Source organism: Garra rufa, chromosome 11, assembly GCF_049309525.1.
Source record: "Garra rufa chromosome 11, GarRuf1.0, whole genome shotgun sequence".
Taxonomy (NCBI): domain Eukaryota; kingdom Metazoa; phylum Chordata; class Actinopteri; order Cypriniformes; family Cyprinidae; genus Garra; species Garra rufa.
Window position 1 is genome coordinate 925592 of NC_133371.1, and position 22657 is coordinate 948248.

Here is a 22657-nt window from a genome sequence, read left to right on the forward strand (position 1 = left end):
ATCACTCTTTACACTTTGTACAGTCATAAAAACTGATTTGAGTGAAAACCTCATGAAAATCCTTTTTTATGGATTTTTAGTACACTTTGAAGTATAGTCTCAGTAAAATACTAGTTTAGTAGATTTATACTGCATGTATACGCTTTCTTTAAGTGAACTTTACATCATACATCATTCAAGTATACTACTATGTCCCTATTTAGGTATCAATTTGTATATATTTTGTTAAATGAATATCTGAACATACAAAACATCAAAAGAAAAAACTTGCTTGTAAACAAAAACATTTTATTCTAAGTTTATGCATTCTTTTTTATAAACACTTGAATGTGGGTAAGTTTCATAAACTAAAAATAAATAACATTTTGAACAAAAAGCGGAAAAAAGACAAATCATGTTAATCAAAATGTAAATGGAGTCAGTCATTATTACCTCTTCATCAACATTTTATTCCATAACGTTACACAGTTTTCCATATCGATGGTTGTGATGCTGTTTAATGTATGATGATTGTGTTAGATTACATGTGGAAGCATCTGTTGTTTCGGTTTCTTCTTCGCTTGTGTTTAGGAAATAGCTCAAATATATTTAGACTTTTTCTAAGTATGTCAAGTATACTTCAATGTCATTTTAAGTATATTTCTGAGAAGTACATAAAATGTAGACTGAAAGCATACTTTCCTGTTTTAGTTTGAAAGAATACTAAAACTTTGTAAGGGCAGATATGACTTTGATTGATTTACAGTGCTGCAAAAACAATACAAATAGATACCTTTGACTCTCTTCAGAGCACAAATGCACACAGAACTGTTTGAAAACAGTTATCATTAGTTTTTTCGAGTATCCAGGCACAGGTACTTCTGACATCACTAGTTAAAAAATAATCCATGGCACACTATGTGAAACACTGTTTTAGAACAGCTGCTCTGGTGTTCCTCAGTTAGCACACAAAAATGACAAGAGTTGGCTAAAATCACCAATTCTAATTTGTGGGTGTCTGCATGACCCAATCAGAACTGAAACATTGTTGGAAACACTACATGGCAACAGGGTCAAATACTTTTGAAGAAGCGCATTTACTAGACTTTGCATTAAATTAGTTGGCATGAAACATTTCCATGAGATGGACTGCGCTATATTTTACTTTAAGATAACCTTTTAACAAAGTGCATATGAATTTTACACTAATACCTCCTTTGTCGTCTATACAAGTGCTTGCAGAGATTACTCGATGATGATCTGAGGTCTTTAATGCTTCAAAGAAACAAGGCAAAAGATGCTGCACAGAAATTAGGAAATGACCGTAATAAAGAATTGTCATCATAAGTTAAGAAACAAGGTAATAAAAATAACATTATATCAAAAAGAAGGAATATTATAAGACAAGAAATAAACGTGCAGATGGTAATGGTAAACACTAAATGAAATAATGACAATAAATAAATAAATTTCAAGGGTGTGTGGAAAATGAAGGACAGTTTATCATTAAACCCTTAGATATAGCTAATTATTTTAACACTTTTTTTCATTAATAAAGTGAATAATTTACGATCTGGCATGTATAGTAATGATTTACAATTAGTGTTTAATCCTATTGTTAACATGATGAAAGATAAAATCTGCTGTTTTAATTTTAGTCCCATTGATCAAAAAAAAGAGTAGAAAAAATGTTGCTTTCAATTCAAGTTAGTCAAGTCCACAAACTATTTTGATGAAAAATACTGCACTTTATCGACGTTCTTTTGCTTGGAATATGGTTCCCATAAATATACCAAAGAGTGACTGTTGTATTTTAAAGAAAATGTGAAGATATGCTTCTAAATATGTAGACGTTTATTTTAAGTGCTGCTAATGCTGAGATGTATAGTGTTTTTCTTTTTTGTCTTTTTATCTATTGTACAACTGTATGTTTTAGATTGACTTGTGGACCCCAGGAAGCTAATAGGCATCCAATTAAACAATAAATATGTCATGGTGTGTTCTAGGCCATAATAAAATGAACCAGACTGTGTGGGAAATTTGTTTTACAAACTAATTTTGTGATTTTTGATCCTCTCCAAACGAAACATGTTTGTGTGTTTTTTATCTCACACACAACCTTGACCTTCATCAAAGACTGTAACAAAAATAATACTTGTACATGTAGTTTTAAAGTTTGTTTTGCACAAATCCTGAGTGCATGACCTCTTGCCATTCCCCAGTAATATCTACATAGATTCTGATCTATTCATAAGCCGTACGTGAAATGACAGATGAACTCCAGCTTTGCTTTAAAAGCTCCTCTTATTGGATTAGTGCTGAAGACACAGATGTTCTTCTGGAAACGCTTCTGAAAAAGAAAGGAAAACTGTTACTTTTACTGGTCCAGTGTTTCACAGAGATCAAAATAGTGCTGCTTTGAAGACTGTAAGTGGGACAGAATTGGACAGCGCATCATATAAATCACTGCAAATCTGTCGGACCACTGGAGAGGCTTTTTTAAATCTGTCAGCAAAGTGCAATGAAGAGAAACATTTGGGTTTATTTTTGACATAATTTATCCCCTGGAAAATCAGTGTGAAGACATTGTAAATGTTTGGACGCTTTCCTGCTGATTCAGCGAAATATCTCTGACACTTTGTCAGCATTGTCTGTCTTCATCACTAGAAACTTTGCTCTTCTTGATCAGTTAATCCATTTGTGAATCTGGCTTAAACTTATTAGGTTTTTAGGTTGTCCCTTACGAAAAAGAAGTGTATTTAAGTGTGCTATTAGTATACTTCTTTCAAACAAAAAAATAGGAAAGGATAATTTCAGTCTACTTTTTATGTACTTATCAGAAATATACTTAATGACGCTAGGGGCGCTATTGCGCATCTTCTGGACAGAATTTCTAAAACACAAGTGAAGAAGAAACCGAAACAACAGATGCTTCCACATGTAATCTAACACAATCATCAGACATAAAACAGCATCAAAACCATAGATATGGAAAACTGTGTAACGTTATGGAATAAAATGTTGACACATGAAGAGGTAATAATCATTATTAAGCTTTGGGGTGTTGATCAACTCCATTTACATTTTGATTAACATAATTTGTCTTTTTTCTTTTTCGCTTTTTATTCAAAATATATATATATTTTTTTAATAAAATGTCAAGTGTTTACAAAAAGAATGCATGAAGCTAGAATAATTTTTTTTTTTTTTTTTTTACAAGCGATACCCTGTTTTTACTTTTGATATTTTGTATGTTTCTATATTTCTATAACAAAATAAATAGAAATTAATACCGAAATAGAGACATAGTGGCATACTTAAAGTATGATGTAAAGTTCACTTAAGGAAAACTTAATGAGTATACATGCAGTATAAAACTACTAAACTAGTAGTTTACTGAGACTATACTTCAAAGTGTACTAAAAAATACATAAAGTATTTAATTAGTAAACTATCAGTATACCTATAAGTTCACTTTTAGTATACTTGCTGTACAAACTGAAAACATAGATGTAAACTACTTAAAGTATACTTTTATATACTGGAAAGTGGGTCTATTTAGTCTCAAGGAGTATTGAAATAGTGCACTTCATATACTTCTTTTTGGTAAGAGGTGCCATGTTTATTGTGTTTTCTCAATAGCCAATACACAACAAACTAAGACTCAGTAACAAAAAACACACTTGTAAACATAGGAAATTCTTGATATTGTATATGCACTTGTAGAAATGTATATTAAAAAACACGATATGGCAGATTCAAGATGTATACATATTTCCTTGACCAACCTTGATTCATTTCAGTATCCAAAAACCACTGTAACCGTTTCATTCACACAGATCTCAGTCTAATTGTGTTTAGTATATTTGATAGTTTGTGTTTGAATTGAACATTTTTTAACACAGTGTTTAATTTAGTCTGAGGTTTGCGATATTGAGTTGGTGGTTTTGGCTTTGCGTTTATAGTTTTGATTAATGTGGTATTGCTTTCAGGAAATGTGTCTCAGCATTTAGAGGAAACTGTGCCAATTCAGCCACTGTTGTTTCCCAAGACGAGCATTCGAGTTATATACGGCTTGCGGCAGATGCAGGTTTATGAAAGCTTATAAGACATGATAGGCATTAATCTTTCATTTTATCTCCCATGCAATACTTTTAATGCTTCCAACTTAGGTTTTTTAAATACCTAAGACCTGCATGCCACTGCAAGGATCATCAGCTACAAAATAGACTTTGTGCATGCATATAAATCAAAATAAAACATGATTGCGTTGTCTTTTATGCAAACACAAGAGATTGCCCCGTGCAACAGAGATATACCAATAAACAATGGATCCTTTTGACATTTCCGGGATTGGAACACAGAAGTAAACTATGCTTTCTGGGGCAGTTGTGTAGATAAACTGCTTTGGTAAATATCCTATTGGCATATGGCAGCCAGAGATGACTCTTATACTTGTTTTTTTTTTTCTTCTCAACAGAAGGCTGGGGTGGTCGGTCTTGATGTGTCCCAATGGAGAGGTTCATCTCTATTCTCTTTTGATGGGGCCAACTGTTCTTCCCCCACTGCACCCTTGCTAATGGATCCTAACTCTCACGCAGGACACCAGCTCTACCCGGTCAGTACATCACGCTCACTTATGCTCACATGCACACAGTCTTTTATGGTATGATTCAGTTTCTGCAGCCCGTAAAATGAGTGTGAGACTCCCTATCAAATCCCCTGTTGATACGGTGTGTACTCTCAGAATGATCCCTGTCTAAAATCCCACAGCATTCCCTTATAAAACCGTGCCTAAGTACACTGACCATTGGGCTTGTCCTGATCACACCCCTGCCCTGCAGAGAACGCCAGCCAGAAGTACAACCAATCCCAGATCATGGATCTTCAGGCACTTTCACCCCTGCTGAGTGATCTGAAGTTGCTTTTGGAAGCATCGTCACAAAAGTTCCACTGGCCAACTTAAACACACATCGCTAAGCATCAAATTTTAGCCACGTCCATCTTGAACAACATATACACAGTACAGATAAAAAGGGATAAATGGTTTAGTGAAAAGTTCTTTGGGAACCAAATCTATTGCATCGCTGCGCAAAACTTTTACATTTTTATTTTTAAAGGGGTCATCGGATGCAAAACTCACTTAATGTGTGTTGGCAGTTTGTGTACACAACCACCCTACAATGATAAAAAATACACCCAGTGGTATTTTTTTAATCTTTAAAGGGGTCATCGGATGCCCATTTTCCACAAGTTCATATGATTCTTTAGGGTCTTAATGAAAATTCTATAATATACTTTGGTTAAAAATTCTCAATAGTAGTGTAAAAAAACACCCTTTTACCTTGTCAAAATCAGCTCTGCAAAATATCAGCTCATTTTATTGCATGGTCCCTTTAAATGCTAATGAGCTCTGCTCGTCCCGCCCCTCTCTGCTGTGGGATTATGAGCTATAATGTTTACTTTAGCCACGTTTAGGTGTGTATATCGGCGAAACTTGCCAACAAGCACATTATTAAGAAAGGCCATTTGCAAAGATGCATAAAAACCCCTTATACTCACTTCTGCTGTGGGTGAAGCTGCATCAGGAATGATTCACACAAACATAGACGCATATGTAGATCGGGATCGGTGCTTTCCTTTTAAAAACGAAAGTAACGTTATCCTCTGCCTCTTCAGCAGCTGAGATGTCAGGAGTTAATTGTTGTGGTTGCTAACCAGTTCTTCATTGTTATTATGTGTTGTAGTAATACTGTTGTAAAGTCATGCTGATGCGCAGGCTTTGCAGTTGTACCGTATTCTGGTTTGTTGCCGCTGAAGTTCATTGAGTAAACTAGCATTCACCCGAAGCTCTGTTTGTATGTTTTTGTTGAACATAACATAAATGAGGACTGCTGTGTTCATTATTACATCCAACCAAGGTCATTTTCGTAAACGAAAACTAAAACTAAGACGAAAACTATTGATCAAAAAACATTTTCGTAAACTGAAATAAAATAAAAATGTCAAAATAAATGAAAAACTAGAACGAAACGAAACTAACAACTTTTATTGAAAAACTAACTGAAATAAAATAATAATTATCAAAAATAAATAATCGTTTTCGTAATCATTATGTTCTCACCCCATGGCGGAAAAATAATAGCTGCGACATGAACAGCAGCTGAATTAAATCTAGGCTACTGCATCAGTTTTTATTGATGTATTTTATGTAACACAAGCGATCAAACCAATATACTGGAGCTGCTTAATCCTTAAATGATAGAGATTCAAACCCCCACGCGATCATTTGTAAATGACAACGATTCCTCATGTCTATTAAACCTTTGAAAAGTCTTACCGGAACATTCAAATCTATATTTGCACTGCCGCTGACAGAGAGAGCGCTCATCATGTTTATGTAAAAAAAAAAAAAAACAGCTTCACAAACAGTCTTTTCAAATACCCAGTCGTTAATATTATCACAGCAATATTCTGATTAAAGGTCATAGTTTGGATATATCACTGATGTGATGTCTATGGTAGAGATCAAAACAGAGCACGTCATTTTTTGAAAGTAATTGGCGCTTCAAGTAACGTTTGTGTCGATTGCTTTGTTTCGCCACTAGATGGAAACAACTGTTAAAAAATGTATTTGTCATTGACTACTAGAGATTGATTCAAAAACGCAGATTCATCCAGTTATGTTTTTGTGAGCAAATCATTTATTCATTCAAACCACTTTTTCATAAATTTAATATAAAAAGTTGGTGTATTAAATATATTCTATTTTAAATATTATGTATTAAATTATTAATAATTCATTCAAATGAATTAAACACTTTTTTAAAAGACTGAAGCAATTAATGTTTTGTGTTCTGTATTATTTTGCTTAGTTTAGAATTGCTAGGAAATCGTGATCTCTATTTAATCTCTAAAAAACTAAAACTAAAACTGAAACTAAACTATATAAAAACTAAATAGAAATGTGTTTACAAAATAGAAACTAAACTAAAACTAACAAAATTGTTAATGAAACTAATAAAAACTAAACTAAGTTTTATTGCAAATTTGAAAACTATACTAAAATAAAACGAATTTAAAAAAGCAAAACTAAATTAACCTTGCATCCAACAACAGAACACCTCAATCACTCAATTAGAGTCTTCCTCTGCAACTGAGTCACACAATGGCGATCGGAGTCGGACTGTTTCAGCTGGGTGGGGGCGGGGCTAAGGTAAGACGATCATGTCAATCAACTATCGTGGGAGTGGCCTCTGTCTGTGTTTCGCCACACCCACAAGAAGCTGAGAATGACCTGATTTTAAAAAGGGGATATTACCTTTAAAGATTAAGAAAACTACCACTGGGTGGACTTTTATCATTGTAGGGTGGTTGTGTACACAAACTGCCAACACACATTAATGTTCAAACAACATGTAAAAGTGAGTTTTGCATCCGATGACTCCTTTAAAAGTTATATCCTCTTTTTAAAATCAGGTCATTCTCAGCTTCTTGTGGGTGTGGCGAAACACAGACAGAGGCCACTCCCACGATTGTTGATTGACATGCGCACCTTACCTTAGCCCCGCCCTCACCGAGCTGAAACAGTCCGAATACGATCACCATTGTGTGACTCAGGTGCAGAGGAAGACAAGAATGTCTCAGAATGAGCGTTTTTTTTTTTCAGCTAAACCAGCTAAATGCGGCTAAAGTAAACATTACGGCTCATCATCCCACAGCAAAGAGGGGTGGGGCAAGCAGAGCTCATTAGCATTTAAAGAAACATGCAACAGAATAGCTCGCTCTAAAAGGGTTGATTTTGACAAGGTAAAAAGAGTGTTTTTTTACACTAAATTTACACTACCATTGAGAAATTTTAACCAAAGTATGTTATAGACTTCACGTTAAGGCCCTAAAGAATCATATCAACTTTTGGAAAATGGCCATCCCATGACCCCTTTAAGAGTGAATGAGCAGCTCTAGGCAATATCTCATTTTGGCTTGAAATCCAAGACAACTGACCATTTGCAAAGACCTGCTCTAATGCCACACATCATATTCTTACTCTGTGAAAAATACATTATGGAGCAAAGAGGACACTGACAATACACCAACAGACAAGAAACAGACAGACATCTGATCCTCTTTGATCTGATATATTTACTTGAAGTACCCCTGAGATTTTAAAATAAATGTGTTAATAATTATCACATTTGCATGTTCTTTGGTTCTCTGACATTGGTTATGGTCACATATCATGCAGGTAAACAAATAAAATATTTGTTTTTTAGCAAGTTTTTTTTATTTTCATTGATTTTTAAAATGATTAATTTTAATTAAATGTTTTTTATGATTTAATTAATCATTAGCTTTTCATTAAACTCATAAACACCCTGCAGTTCCTTCACAAACACCAGTTTGGGATACCATGACATAATATAATTCAATGCACTTCTTTGTTGTGTTTAATAACAACAAATGTGATATATCTTCTTACTCTTTGTTTTTTAATGTCAGTATGGTACAAGATTATCCTATTTAAATTAATGTGATAAAGGAAGTAAACAGAAAACGTTCTCCTAACTTGGGCTAACATTCTCAAAAGGTTCTCTCAAAGTTAGCGGAAAACGTTCTTGCAGTAACGCTAGTAGAACTTTTATTGTTCAGCCTACTTTTACTTTTACTCCACTACATTTCCCGAAGTATATTCATTAGGATCTCATTTGTGAGAATTGTGAGATGTAAACTCACAACTGTGAGAATAAAATTTGTATAAAACTGTACAAAAAATTCTCACAAAAGTATTGCATTCTTTCTAGAAAGTGTTTGCTCACAATAATATTGCCTTTCCCTCAAAAATGTTTGCATTTGCATTAAAATTTAGTTTTCTTTCTTTCACCTTTCTTTTATTTTTGTCACACAAAGTTAATAAACGTATAATTCTGACTTTTTTCTCACAAATGCGAGTTTGTATCTCGCATTTCTGACTTCTTTTCAGGAAATTCTGGCTTTTTTCACAGAATTGCATGATACAAACTTGCAATTGTAAGAAATAAAGTCAGAATTGAGAGATATAAATTCAAAATTCGGACTTCTTTTTTCTTAGAAATTGATGATATAGACTCGCATTTGTGAGGAAAATTATCTCACAATTGCAAGTTTTTATCTTGCAATTCTGACTTCTCCGAATTGGGTGATTATTTCTCACAATTGTGAGTTTACATCACCCAATTCGGAGAAGTCAGAATTGCAATATCAACTCATAATTCAGCCTTTTTTCTCAGAAACGTGTGATATAAACTCGCAATTGCGGAAAAAAATGTGCATTTACTTTCAATACTTAAGTACATTTAAGATAAAAAAAACAAACACTTTTTGTACTTAAGTACAATAGCTATCACATACTTTAAGACTTTTACTCAAGTAATATTCTAAACGGTGACTTCAACTTCTACCATAGTCGTTTTCTGGTAAGATATCTGTACTTTTACTTAAGTATGGCTTTCAGGTACTTTATACACCACTGCTTAATGGGAACGCCACGAGAACGTTTTTATAATGTAAAATTGTTAGCTGAGTTGGGTCAAAAGTAATCTAAAAGTAATCCAAAAGTACTCTGATTATATTACTTACCATGTGTAATGTAATGTAATGGATTACGTAACCAAGTACAATTTTTGCCAATTTGTAAGTACTCGCATTTGTGCCTGTGTGGTTTATAAATGGCAAATACTGCATTATGATTGGTCAGATCGCCTGTCAGTCAAACTCCCAGCAAAGGGTCTGTTTAAGAATCCATGAGAAAATAAATGACAAGTTTCATCCAAGATTGTGAACAGGTCATCGTCAGAGGTAATTGAGGAAATCAGGTTATTTTTTTAATTCAGTACTGAAAAGTACTTTTTTATGTAAATCAAATGCACCATTTAACTCAGTGTTTCTATTATGTGCTCTATTTACAGCAGACAATGAGGTAGTTCACTAGGTTACAGAACAGAGCTGGAGTAAGACAAAAAATAGCTTTACTGTTCAGCTCCAAGAATCTTGATGAAGTGATGATGTGTAATTTAAAAGCTAAAAAGATTGGTTTCAATGCAGTATTTTTTCGTCTTTCCTCCAGAAGGCATCGCTTTATGTTTCTCCAGCAACACCTGCGGCTGCAGGAACGAATGCATCTCCTGGAGGATCATCGGATACGTCCCACATACAGCCCAACCCTCCTCCCTTTGCCCCCCTCTACAATCTGCTACCCTACAAGACCTCGGCCTTCTCAGCTTAGAACATCTGAATCCAAACCAAAGACCTTTAGACTGCACTCGCCTTAAACACAATATGAACTCAAAAAATGCTTTCTGAATAAATTTCCATGCTCCTATTGCACAAGATTTATGCGAGCAAGAAAACGGCTTGTTTTCATAATCTTTCATCAAAATGTCTCTTCACTTTCTTCACCTCTGTAATGGAGAAACAATAGCCTTTCTACAGCAAGCCTGGGTGGGTGGATGGGAAAACAACTAATGATATTTTTCTACTTTTCATGACTCAGTGAAACTCTGTTGGATAAATGACGCCCGCTCTATTTCGTTTTCTAGTGAATAATTCATTTGATTTATAAATATGCCACATTATAGACATTTACTGACGAAATGCATTGCTAATATAATTTCATATTGTCTTTTAAGGTGGCATACACTCTTAAAAATAAAGGTGCTTTAAAAGGTTCTTCACGGCAATGCCATAGAAGACCGATTTTTGGTTCCGCAAAGAACCATTCAGTCAAAGTTCTTCAAAGAACTATCTATTTCTTACCTTTTTATAATCTCAAGAACCTTCTTTCACCACAAGGAAATGTTCTTTAGATGTTAAAGGTTCTTTACGGAACCATTGAGACAAAAAATGTTCTCCTATGGCATCGTGAAGCACCTTTATTTTTAAGAGCGTAAGGCTGCAAAGTCTAGCTGTAAAATATAGCATAATGTATAACATATAATCATTAATTACAATCAGTTGTAGACTGTGACTCCATTTGAACTAACTTCTCCAGAGAATAATATTAATTATCATCAATCATCATTAGTTTTTCCATACTTCTGTTGATTTCGTCAGCTTGTTACAACTTGAGGTTTTCTTGAAGCACTTTTTAAAAGCAAGGCATAGGAACAGACATTCAAAATGCATTCTATAGATGTTTGTATATGATGTGTGAATGTTTCTTTTGATGAAGTTGAATTGTTGTTTCTGTGTAATGTTTTATCTCTTTTATACTTAAAAGTGTTACTTTAAATTTAATTATAATGATATATTTTTGTTTTTGTACAAGCTCTGTTAAAAAGAAGTTCATATTTTATACCAAAGGCAGTGTACTTGGCAGTAAAATAAAAACAAAGCTTTATTCTCATAAGGCTATATTTTGAGGCCGAACATAATACATTTTTGCTTCTGACTGACACTCACATATGACAGTAATGCACCAAAACTAGTAAACATTTGACGACTTAGTCTGGTTACAAAGGTCTAATCCAATAAGACAAAAGACTCCAAATAACTGCATTAAGAACATATTACATTTTGAGAGATTACAGAAACAGAAAACAGGAGGACGCATACATCTTGAGCACAGAACAGTGCAGTGTTCAATTCAAGTGTTCAGACTCTCTCAGCAGGTCTGTGTTCTGTTCATTGTACTCCACAACTGGACCTCATTAGATGACGTCATGCATTTTGAAGCATCACCTGCTTCAATTAAAATGTCATTTCCAATAATGTCAGGCTTTCTACATATTCCATATGACCACTAGCCTCTCTAAAAATATCCTAACATATGTAACGGCTATGGAAACAGGACGGATTTCCATTAGACTGGATGTAGCTAGGTCATATGTTATGAAAACCAAATGTTTTGTGTTATAAGCGATTGTCCAGGTTCAAAGCCAGTTAAGCTCCATGGACATCATTGGTTATTATGCTACAGAAAATAATATAGTTATTTAGTTTGTAAAACTGATGTTTATAGTGATGCAAGGTTTAGATTTAGAATTTTCAAAAGTATTACCAGGATTAGGCAATCGCTCAAAAAGAATACTTAAGTAAAGTTCAAGTATATTTTAAGTCTACTTTATGTAGTAAGTATAAATTATTAGTGTACTAGTAGTATACTTTTAAGTGTACTATTTCAATACTCTTTGGGACTAATTTCTAGTATATAAAAGTATGCTTTTAAGTATACTTTAAGCATAACAGTAGTAAACTTTGAGTACACAGCTAGTTTACATCTATGTTTTCAGTTTGCACTGCAAGTATACTAAAAGTGAACTTATAGGTATACTGATAGTTTACTAATTAAATAATTTTTATGCATTTTTAGTACACTTTGAAGTATAGTCTCAGTAAACTACTAATTTAGTAGTTTTATATTACAAGAATACTCATAGGTTTTCTTTAACTGAACTTTACATCATACTTTAAGTATACTGCTATGTCCCTATGTAGGTATTTATTTGTATATATTTTGTTATATGAATATCTGAACATGCAAAACATCAAAAGAAAAAAAACAGGGTATCTGCTTGTAAACAAAAATTCTAGCTTCGTGCATTCTTTTTTATAAACACTTGAATGTGGGTAAGTTTCATAAATTAAAAATAAATAAACAGCATTTTGAACAAAAAAGACTATTGATGATAATCAAAACGTAGCTGGAGTTGATCAATGCCCCAAAGCTTGACAGTCATTATCACCTCTTCATGGGTCGACATTTTATTCCACAACGTTACACAGTTTTCCATATCTATGGTTTTGATGCTGTTTTATATCTGATGATTGTGTTAGATTACATGTGGAAGCATCTGGTGTTTCGGTTTCTTCTTCACTTGTGTTTTGTAAAATCTGTACAGAAGATGAACAATAGCGCCCCTATTCTTTAAATTATTCTAAATATTCTGCAAATTCGCATTCCAACCTGCAGACACTAAAAGCAACCTGCGGCAACAATGTTAAAGGAGTCATCGGATGCAAAACTCACTTTTCCATGTTGTTTGAACATTAATGTGTGTTGGCAGTTTGTGTACACAACCACCCTAAAATGATACAAATCCACCCAGTGGTATTTTTTTTAATCTTTAAAAGTAATATCCCCTTTTTAAAATCAGGTCATTCTCAGCTTCTTGCCGTTGTGACGAAGCACAGTTGATTGACATGAGCGTCTTACCTTAGCCCCGCCCTCATCGAGCTGAAACTGTCCAACTCTGATCGCCATTGTGTGACTCAGGTGCAGAGGAAGACTCTAATTGAGCGATTGAGGTGTTCTGTTGTTGGATGTAATATTGAACACAGCAGTCGTCATTTACTCTCGACATCTGAGCCGCTGAAGAGGCAGAGGACAATGTTACTAGGGCTGGGCGATATGGCTGAAAACTATATCACGATATCAGTGTTTCATATCGGTCGATATCGATAATTATTGATATTTTTATGACCCATTTAAAATAAGGACCAGGAGAAAAATATATTACACTCAAGCATTTTTATTTTAAACTTAACCTGCCTCTGATCATAATCCCCTCAGTTATTAAGACAGAAATGTCAACAACCATGGAAAACTCAAATAATTAAAATGTAAACATAAGTCTAAAGTCACAATATACACTTAATTATCTCTTAATCCTCAATTCAAACCCCATTCATTGTCGATGAAGTGAATGGTTTAGCTAATGTATGGCTCAGAAGTACGGCTTGACCACAGGTCAGAGGTTGTTGCAAAGTACTTGGCTGATAATATTTATTTCTGCACAGATTGCTGGTTGCCAGTAGCCAACATTACTTCTTTCCCGGTACTTTAGCCTATACTTTGTGTAATAACAAAAATATTTATTTAAGTGAAAAAATAAGTCCAAAACTTTCAACATTTTGAACAATAGGGCCTTACAATCTTTTTTTTTTCAGAAATTCTTGTTTTAATTTTTCTGATAATCAAATGAAAGCAAAATCACTGATTTATTTTTAAAAATAAAAATAAACGGAGCTTTACTGTTAAAATTAATACATAGAAGAAACATTATATTCAGTTAAAAAAAGGTTTAATAATAATAGTATTTTTCAACAATTAAGTGGTGACTCTTTATTTTATTTTTTTATCATATATATTGTTTTATGTAAATTATTTAAATGTGAACATATAAACACCTACATTATACTGTACAAAGTAATACAAGACTAATATTGTTCTGTTACATGTTAAACCTTACTTTTATTTTGACAGGTTGCCGTGAAGTTTCAGTGTGTAATACAGTATGAATGTTGCTAGTTTCACTAATGAAACGGTAAAATTGACAAAAAGTGACACTCACAGCAGCTTTGGAGATGTATTTATTGGAGTTTGTCTGTTCATGTGAGATGCAAAGGCCAAAAATTAGCGGGAGCGTCACGTGTGCAGTATGCGTGTAGTGAAAATAAAACGCGTCTCCTCCATTCATACATATAGAGGCAAACGGAACATGCAGAATTCTTATTGAAACGGTCTTTTTGCATTTCAGTTTTCACAGACACTAGTCAATATCGCGATCTGAATTAATTAACAGACCAGCTTTTGATTTATTGTTCCAAAAATCGACGAATTCCGCGGCATTCCGCCCTATAGTAAGTCCGTTTTTATGAATGGAGTCCGCGATCCCGTCTGTGAGGAGACATTGTAAACGCGCGATCATGTACAGACAAATCACATGCTGTCGTGTAAATAAGATAAATAACATAAGGCTATTTAGTTTGTTTAATACAACAACATGGACCCGTTCTGTAGGAAAGATAACCTTAACTTCTATTGTGATCAGGCGCTATGAACTGAACGTTAAAGGGGGGCTGGGCGGGCCGACAAAGAATACAAAATATCGAACGTTTTATCGAACACATTTTTTATTGATATCGATCTCTTGTCTATCGCGATATATATCGTTATCGTTTTATCGCCCAGCCCTAAATGTTACTTTCGTTTTTAAAAGGAAAGCACCGATCCTGATCTACATATGCGTCTACGTTCGTGTGAATCATTCGTGATGCAGCTTTACCCACAGCAGAAGTGAGTTATAAAGGTTTTTTATGCATCTTTGCAAATGGCCTTTCTTAATAATGTACTTGTTGGCAAGTTTCACTGATAAATGCAGCTAATTGCGGCTAAAGTAAACATTACAGCTCATAATCCCACATCAGAGAGGGGCGGGGACAAGCAGAGCTCATTTGCATTTAAAGGGCCCATGCAATAAAATGAGATGATATTTTGCAGAGCTGATTTTGACAAGGTAAAAGTGTGCTTTTTTTACACTACTACTGAGAATTTTTAACCAAAATATATTAGAGACTTTTCATTGAGACCCTAAAAAATCATATCAACTTGTGGAAAATGGGCATCCAATGACCCCTTTAAAGTAGGGAAATGGACAGAAATGTTGTTAATAGGCCTACATTATTCTTTTATTTTCTATATATGTCCTGTGCTGAAAAACATACAAATTTCCAAGTACCTACTTTATGTTTTTGCTATAATTTTTTACTTCATTATTTATTTTATTTTATTTATTTATTTGCTGTTTTTTGCATGTGCGGCCATTTGCCAAATGCATGGGTCTGGCTTCCGGTCAAATTGTTTTGCTCCTTGCTATTGCAAATTGGTGTGTCTTACCATATTATTTTAATGTATTATCTTAATTATAAGCACACTGGTTCTCTTACAAGAGGGAACGAGTACTGCGTAAGAAGTATCTTACGCTAGGGGAAAATCCTTTTCTGCGAGATATTGAAGCCAAAAATTATCCTTAATTTTGAAATAATGTAAAGCGCGTTGCAGCAGCATACAGACATAGGCGAAACAGCTTGCGCGCCTATTGGCTGCTCTGCGGCAACTGCAGCAGCCTATTAGAGCGAGGCCTGACGCGACGCCAGATCCAATGGGGGCATTTCGCGCCCTTTGCGTCGCTTCGCGCCCTTTTCGTAGCTTCCCGCCTAAAAGGGCGTGGTCTAGACCTATAAATATCGCTCATAGGCAGCTATTATCTGATTTTTCATCCTTCAAGCGAAGCACACGCATCGCTGGAGCCGGATAAGAAGCCGCCGTTTGACTGCAAGCATCTCAGCGGGACGAGCCACTGAAGCTGCTGGCCACGCCGCCTTCCGTGCATTCCTGCTGCGCTTTCCGGCGCCTATATCCTTTATAATCTACAGTGTGTGTCGCCGCTGCAATACACACTGTTTCTCTAAAAAGAGCAAAGCGTCTTTTTAAAGATGCCTTCATACGGCTCGTGCAGATGCCAATGGTGACTCTGAGGACTTGCCTTGCCTTCTTCACTGAGACTGCTCCCCCGCCCGCCGCGGTGTAGCGCCGTAAAAAGCGCCGTGCCCAGCGGGCCCCGGACACTTCCCCCAGCCGACAAAGCTCGCCGGTTCGCCCGCCTGCTTCATCGACCTCGTCAGCCTCTGTTCCGGACGTAAAGCGGCCGCTGTCTGCCACCGCTTCCATCGACGCCGCTGACGAGGGGGGCCATGAAGGAGGAAGAGGTTTCTGATTCTGATTTCCATTTCCCGCCAAAGCAGGAACGCGCATGCTGCTCAGAAGAGGCGATAGCAGCCCACTTATGTCTGCCCTCCGCTGGACGGCGTGCTAAGTCGGCCCTCCCCTCTAAAGCTTGCCGTCAGACGTCAAACCTGCTTCGCCGCCGCCTAGCCGCGTCAGCGCTGCGTAACATGGTCTCTCACCGTTGCTGAGAGGCACCCGTGGTTAACGCTTTCTGACGTTTTTCTCGTCTGGCCGCTGCCCCGCCAGACGCGGCCCGCGGCCCAGGATTGAGTTGAAACCTGAGCCTCCGAAATCGTCCTAGCACAACTGGGAAAACGACGGTGTACGAGTCCCGCTGTTGCCGGACCCCCACCAAAGTTATTCGCTCGTCCAGTTCCAGGAAATGTGACTGTTCCAGTGTTTTCTGCAGCCAACAAACCGGCTCCGTCGCCCGTTTGCCTGCACACAAAAGTCGTTCCCACGGCTACACAGATAAACCCCCAATAAAGTGTATTGTCTGGTGTCCCGGCCACGGCCGATGGTGTTTCATGTGTCGTAAGAATGCCCACTAACCAGTGCTCATCTCTAACGTTACACACAAGCACAGCGCACATAAAATCGACACAGATCGATTGCGCTTCACAACCGGCCACGGCCGATGGTGTTTCACGTGTAAGAATGCCCACTGCAGTGCTCATCTCTACACACAAGCACAGCGCACTTAAAATCGACACAGATCGATTGCGCTTCACAACCGGCCACGGCCGATGGTGTTTCACGTGTAAGAATGCCCACTAGCAGTGCTCATCTCTACACACAAGCACAGCGCACATAAAATCGACACAGATCGATTGCGCTTCACAACCGGCCACGGCCGATGGTGTTTCACGTGTAAGAATGCCCACTAGCAGTGCTCATCTCTACACACAAGCACAGCGCACATAAAATCGACTCAGATCGATTGCGCTTCACACGTGGTAAATATGCCCGCTTCACAGTGGCCACAGACACCACATTATGCACGTCAAACGGTTTCTGTGAAAACGAAACCAAAAGTGCATTCGCTCTACGCAGGCGAACGTTGTTTGGAGTGTGTTAAATGTGCCCGCTGCCCCACAGCCACATCCACACACAGACATAATAGTTCCCGCTATCAGCGTGCCCCATGCCTCAAATATCACGAGCACGTTTTGCATGAAATCAGCGTGCATTCGCTCCATGCAAGCGAACGATGTTTGGAGTGTGTTAAATGTGACTGTTCCAGTGTTTGCTGCAGCCAACAAGCCGGTTCTGTCGCCCGCTTGCCTGCACACAAAGGTTGTTTTCACGGCTACCCAGAAACCCCCAATAGAGTGTATTTTCTGGAGTCCCGGCCACGGCCGATGGTGTTTCACGTGTAGTCAAAAATGCCCACTCCTCCAGTGCTCATTTCTACACACAAGCACAACCTGTCATACAGACCCTGCGAACATAAAATCGGCTCAGATCGATTGCGCTTCACATGTGGTAAACGTGTCCACTTAACAGTGCCCACAGACATCACATTATGCACGTCAAAAGGTTTCTGTACAAACGAAACTAACGTGTATGCAGGCGAACGGTGTTTGCAGTGTGTTAAATGTGCCTGTTGCCACACAACCACATACACACACAGACATAATAGTTCCCGCTATCAGCGTGCCCCACGCCCCGAATGTCACGAGCACGTCTCTGGTGCCACAGCATACCGAAACCACTCCGTTAATGAAAGAACGGAGCGCGCTTCGTATTCAGCCTCTAGCTATTCATGCAAACGCATTGGAAAAGCTTCCAGGGGTCTCGAAATGGGTGCTGGACATTATAAAAGGAGGCTATTCGCTACAGTTTCACCGACGTCCGCGCCGCTATACAGCGCGCGTCGAGACCACAATGCAGACAGAAGCAGCACACCTGCTTCGAGCCGAAGTGGCGAAACTATTGAGCAAAGGGGTCATAGAGCCCCTTTCTCAAGCTCAAAGCGAAGGGAGGCTGTACAGCAGATATTTCCTGGTACCGAAAAAAGACGGGGGTCACAGACCCATATTAGATCTAAGGCAACTGAACAAAGCGTTGGTGAAGCGTCGGTTCAGGATGCTCACGACCAGAAAAATCCTCGCGCAAGTTCGCCAAGGAGACTGGTTCGTGTCAGTGGATCTGAAAGACGCGTATTTTCAAATACAGATAGCGTCACGTCACAGGCGATTTTTGAGACTCGCCTTCGAGGGCCAGGCATATCAGTACACAGTCCTGCCGTTCGGTTTGTCCCAGGCACCCCGTACATTACGAAGTGCATGGACTCAGCGCTCGTTCCTCTCAGACTGAAAGGCGTGCGCATACTGAACTATTTGGACGATTGGCTGATTCTAGCGCAGTCTCGCTCAGTGCTTGTACAGCATACGACCATGTTACTCGATCACCTCGAGAATTTGGGTCTCAGAGTCAATTGGGCGAAGAGCTCACTATCCCCCAGTCAGAAAACTTCCTTCCTGGGCACAGAATTGGACTCGCTGTCAATGATAGCGCGGCTGTCACCACAGCGCGCAGCAGACATTCAGCGCACAGCGGGCTCGTTCCGCTGCGGCGCGTCTGTCCCGCTCAAAAAAAAAATAAATAAAATTTTCAGAAAATGCTGGGTCTCATGGCCTCAGCGTCATCAGTTCTGCAGCTGGGTCTGCTATGTATGCGCCCACTGCAGTTCTGGCTGAAAGCGCGCGTCCCGCGTCAAGCGTGGGCGCCCGGTCGGCTTCGTATCACGGTCAATCAGTAATGTGTCACAGCCCTGAATCCGTGGAGAGCAATCGACTGGTACCAGTTAGGTGTAAGCCTGGGGACTTCCTCGAGAATAAAAGTGGTGTCTACGGACGCGTCCACCTCGGGATGGGGGGCTCTGCTCGAGGGCAGACCGTCTTTTGGCCAGTGGTCAGAACGGGAAAAGCTCCTGCATATCAACTGCCTCGAAATGTTGGCAGTACAGAACGCGCTGATGCGCTTCTGTCCCCAAATAAAAGGAAACCATGTATTAGTCCGCTCGGACAACATGTCAGTGGTTTCCTATATAAATCGCCAGGGCGGTCTCAGGTCCAAAAACCTATACAGACTTGCAGAACGCCGCCTGGTATGGGCTCAGCGCAACCTGCGCTCGCTGAAAGCAGCGCATGTGCCGGGGCTTCTAAACATAGGGCCAGACAGACTGTCCAGGAACAATGTTCCAGCAGGCGAATGGTCTCTACACCCACAGACAGTACAACTACTGTGGAAGAAATTCGGCAGAGCGGAAGTAGACCTGTTTGCGTCTCCGAACAACGCTCACTGTCTGGAATTTTACTCAAAAAGCAGAGACGCGCTGGCCCACGAATGGCCCCGCCGTCATCTCTATGCTTTTCCCCCCGTCTCTCTCCTACCTCAGGTGATAGAGAGGGTCAGCGAAAAAGGATGTTCAATACTGCTGATAACGCCGTTTTGGGAAAACCAGCCCTGGTTCCCAGCGCTGATGCAGCTGACGAGCACTGTCCCGTGGCCGATACCAGTGAGGAGTCCTTCTCTCTCAGGCCAGCGGCTCGATTTGGCATCCTCACCCAGAGCTGTGGTCCCTTCATGTCTGGGCCACCAGCGAATATATGATGAACTCCCTAAAGGACTATTAAACACGATCACGCAGGCTAGAGCCCCGTCTACGAGACGGCTCTATTCCTCAAAATGGTCAGTGTTTTCGGGCTGGTGCGCAGCTCGCGGCTCGTCACCCACTAACTGTGGTGTGATGGAGGTGCTTTCCTTTCTACAAGAGCTGCTGGACAAGGGCAGAACCCCGTCCACGCTCAAAGTCTATGTGGCGGCCATAACAGCGTTCTCGAGCACAACGCTAGGTCAGTCAATAGGAAGGAACGATTTAGTTATTCGCTTCCTGAGGGGAGCTAGAAGACTAAATCCCCCCAGACCTCCCACAGTCCCCGTATGGGACCTTTCTGTGGTACTAGAGGCCATGAAAGGTGGACCATTCGAGCCTCTGCAGACTATTGATTTGAAATACCTGTCTCTTAAGACCGTGTTTCTGCTGGCTCTCGCTTCAGTGAAGCGCATAGGGGATTTGCACGCACTCTCTGTGAGCGCGACGTGCATGGAATTTGGACCTAATGACTCTAAAGTCATACTCAAACACAAACATGGTTACGTTCCAAAATCACTCAACACACCGTTTAGGGCACAGGTCATCGCGCTGTCAGCCCTACCGGTCAATGATGAGGAAACGGACGCGAGCCTCCTATGCCCAGTCAGGGCATTACGAGCTTACGTGTCTCGCTCGTCTGCTTTTAGACAGACAGAGCAGCTTTTTGTTTCGTTTTACGGGCGTCCCAAGGGACTGGCCGCGTCGAAACAGAGCTTATCCAGATGGATAGTTGATGCTATTGCGTTGGCATATGCTTCCAAGGGCATGCAGTGCCCGCTAGGTGTCAGAGCACATTCCACGAGGGGCGTGGCCTCATCGTGGGCGTGGTCGAGTGGGATTGCCTTGCAAGATATTTGTACGGTGGCGGGCTGGGCCTCTCCGTCTACATTTATAAGGTTTTACAACCTGGAGGTTCCCGCCTTACAGGCCAGATTGCTGTCAGTCTAGATGTTCAGTGTTGTCTGACCTGATGTTATCAGCTCGGAATGCTGCGTCTACTGAGCACAGCTCTAGGGTCGACAGTGAAAGTGATAGCACAAGATGTGTCTGAGCAAACTGTGTGAAGACCCTTATTCTTACGTCAGCTCAGGCCGTAACCCCGCCCTGTATGTACGTTTACTTAGCGTCTGAGTGACGCTGCACTATGTGGAAGAGTGCGGCATTGCCCCTCCCTCTTCCCCGGACTCCCTGTGAGTTCCATAGGTGATTATGAACTGTATGAACCCCGGGCTTTCGCCCTTGGGTCTTTGGTGTCAGATCTCAGCATGCACGGCGTTTTACACTGGGTCCCCTAGCGTAAGATACTTCTTACGCAGTACTCGTTCCCTCTTGTAAGAGAACGTACTCGGTTACTAACGTAACCTCGGTTCTCTCTAGAGAGGGAACGAGTACTGCGTATCTTGCCGTGCATGCGCACGCTCTGGTTGCTTTGATGATGAAAAACCAGATAATAGCTGCCTATGAGCGATATTTATAGGTCTAGACCACGCCCTTTTAGGCGGGAAGCTACGAAAAGGGCGCGAAGCGACGCAAAGGGCGCGAAATGCCCCCATTGGATCTGGCGTCGCGTCAGGCCTCGCTCTAATAGGCTGCTGCAGTTGCCGCAGAGCAGCCAATAGGCGCGCAAGCTGTTTCGCCTATGTCTGTATGCTGCTGCAACGCGCTTTACATTATTTCAAAATTAAGGATAATTTTTGGCTTCAATATCTCGCAGAAAAGGATTTTCCCCTAGCGTAAGATACTTCTTACGCAGTACTCGTTCCCTCTCTAGAGAGAACCGAGGTTACGTTAGTAACCGAGTACGTTTGTAGTGCAAACAGTTTTACCATTTACTGGACGTTATTATTCTTCTCATTATTTCCCTATAGCGGATAATAAACCAGAAGTCTTACAAATTTCCTAAAATAAATGAATAAAAAATTATACTGCAAGAGGAATGTGAAAGAAATAGTTGGCCCGAAATAGTTAGGCAAAGAACAGCCTTGACATTATGCAAAAGATTATCGGCGTCGCTTGCAAACAAGAAAATCATATGGGTTTGGAATGGCTTAAGTGTGAAATTTGTAATAGTACATTTAATGCATAACAAATATAGAAAATAATGTAACATTAGCAAGAAACAGCCATGAACTCAAAGAAAACTCTAAAACTAGGACTTGTGCCTGTTTACGGTCCATTGATCGTGAGTCAGGAAACGAGTAACAGAGAAACTCCTGGATGCAAATATGAAACATGAGTTTAATGAACTACAGTAACACATCCTGGCAGCGCTCTAAATGTGTGATGACATACCAGCCAACTCCAATAAATATGCTTTATGTGAAACCAGCGGGCTCGCTTTGTCTGCAGCATGTGTTTCAGCGCTGCATTTAGATTAATAGGAAGTGCGTGCGTGTTCTCTGTTGTTTGGATGATGTTTATGTGTGGATATATGGCAAGTTTTTACCTCTGATTGGGTGAGCGTCTCTCCAAAC

General features: G+C 39.3%; 1 protein-coding gene across 1 annotated transcript in view; it reads left to right on the top strand.

Moving 5' to 3' along the window:
• The window catches only part of LOC141346068 (transmembrane protein 255B-like), a 48435-nt gene extending 37157 nt beyond the window's left edge, over window positions 1-11278 (top strand). Inside the window, exons 8-9 of the mRNA XM_073850981.1 lie at window positions 4460-4597; window positions 10082-11278. Coding sequence (XP_073707082.1) covers window positions 4460-4597; window positions 10082-10240 — 297 coding nt within the window. The 3' untranslated portion in view covers window positions 10241-11278. The remainder of the gene's footprint in view (window positions 1-4459; window positions 4598-10081) is intronic.
• The last annotated feature ends 11379 nt before the right edge of the window (window positions 11279-22657 follow it).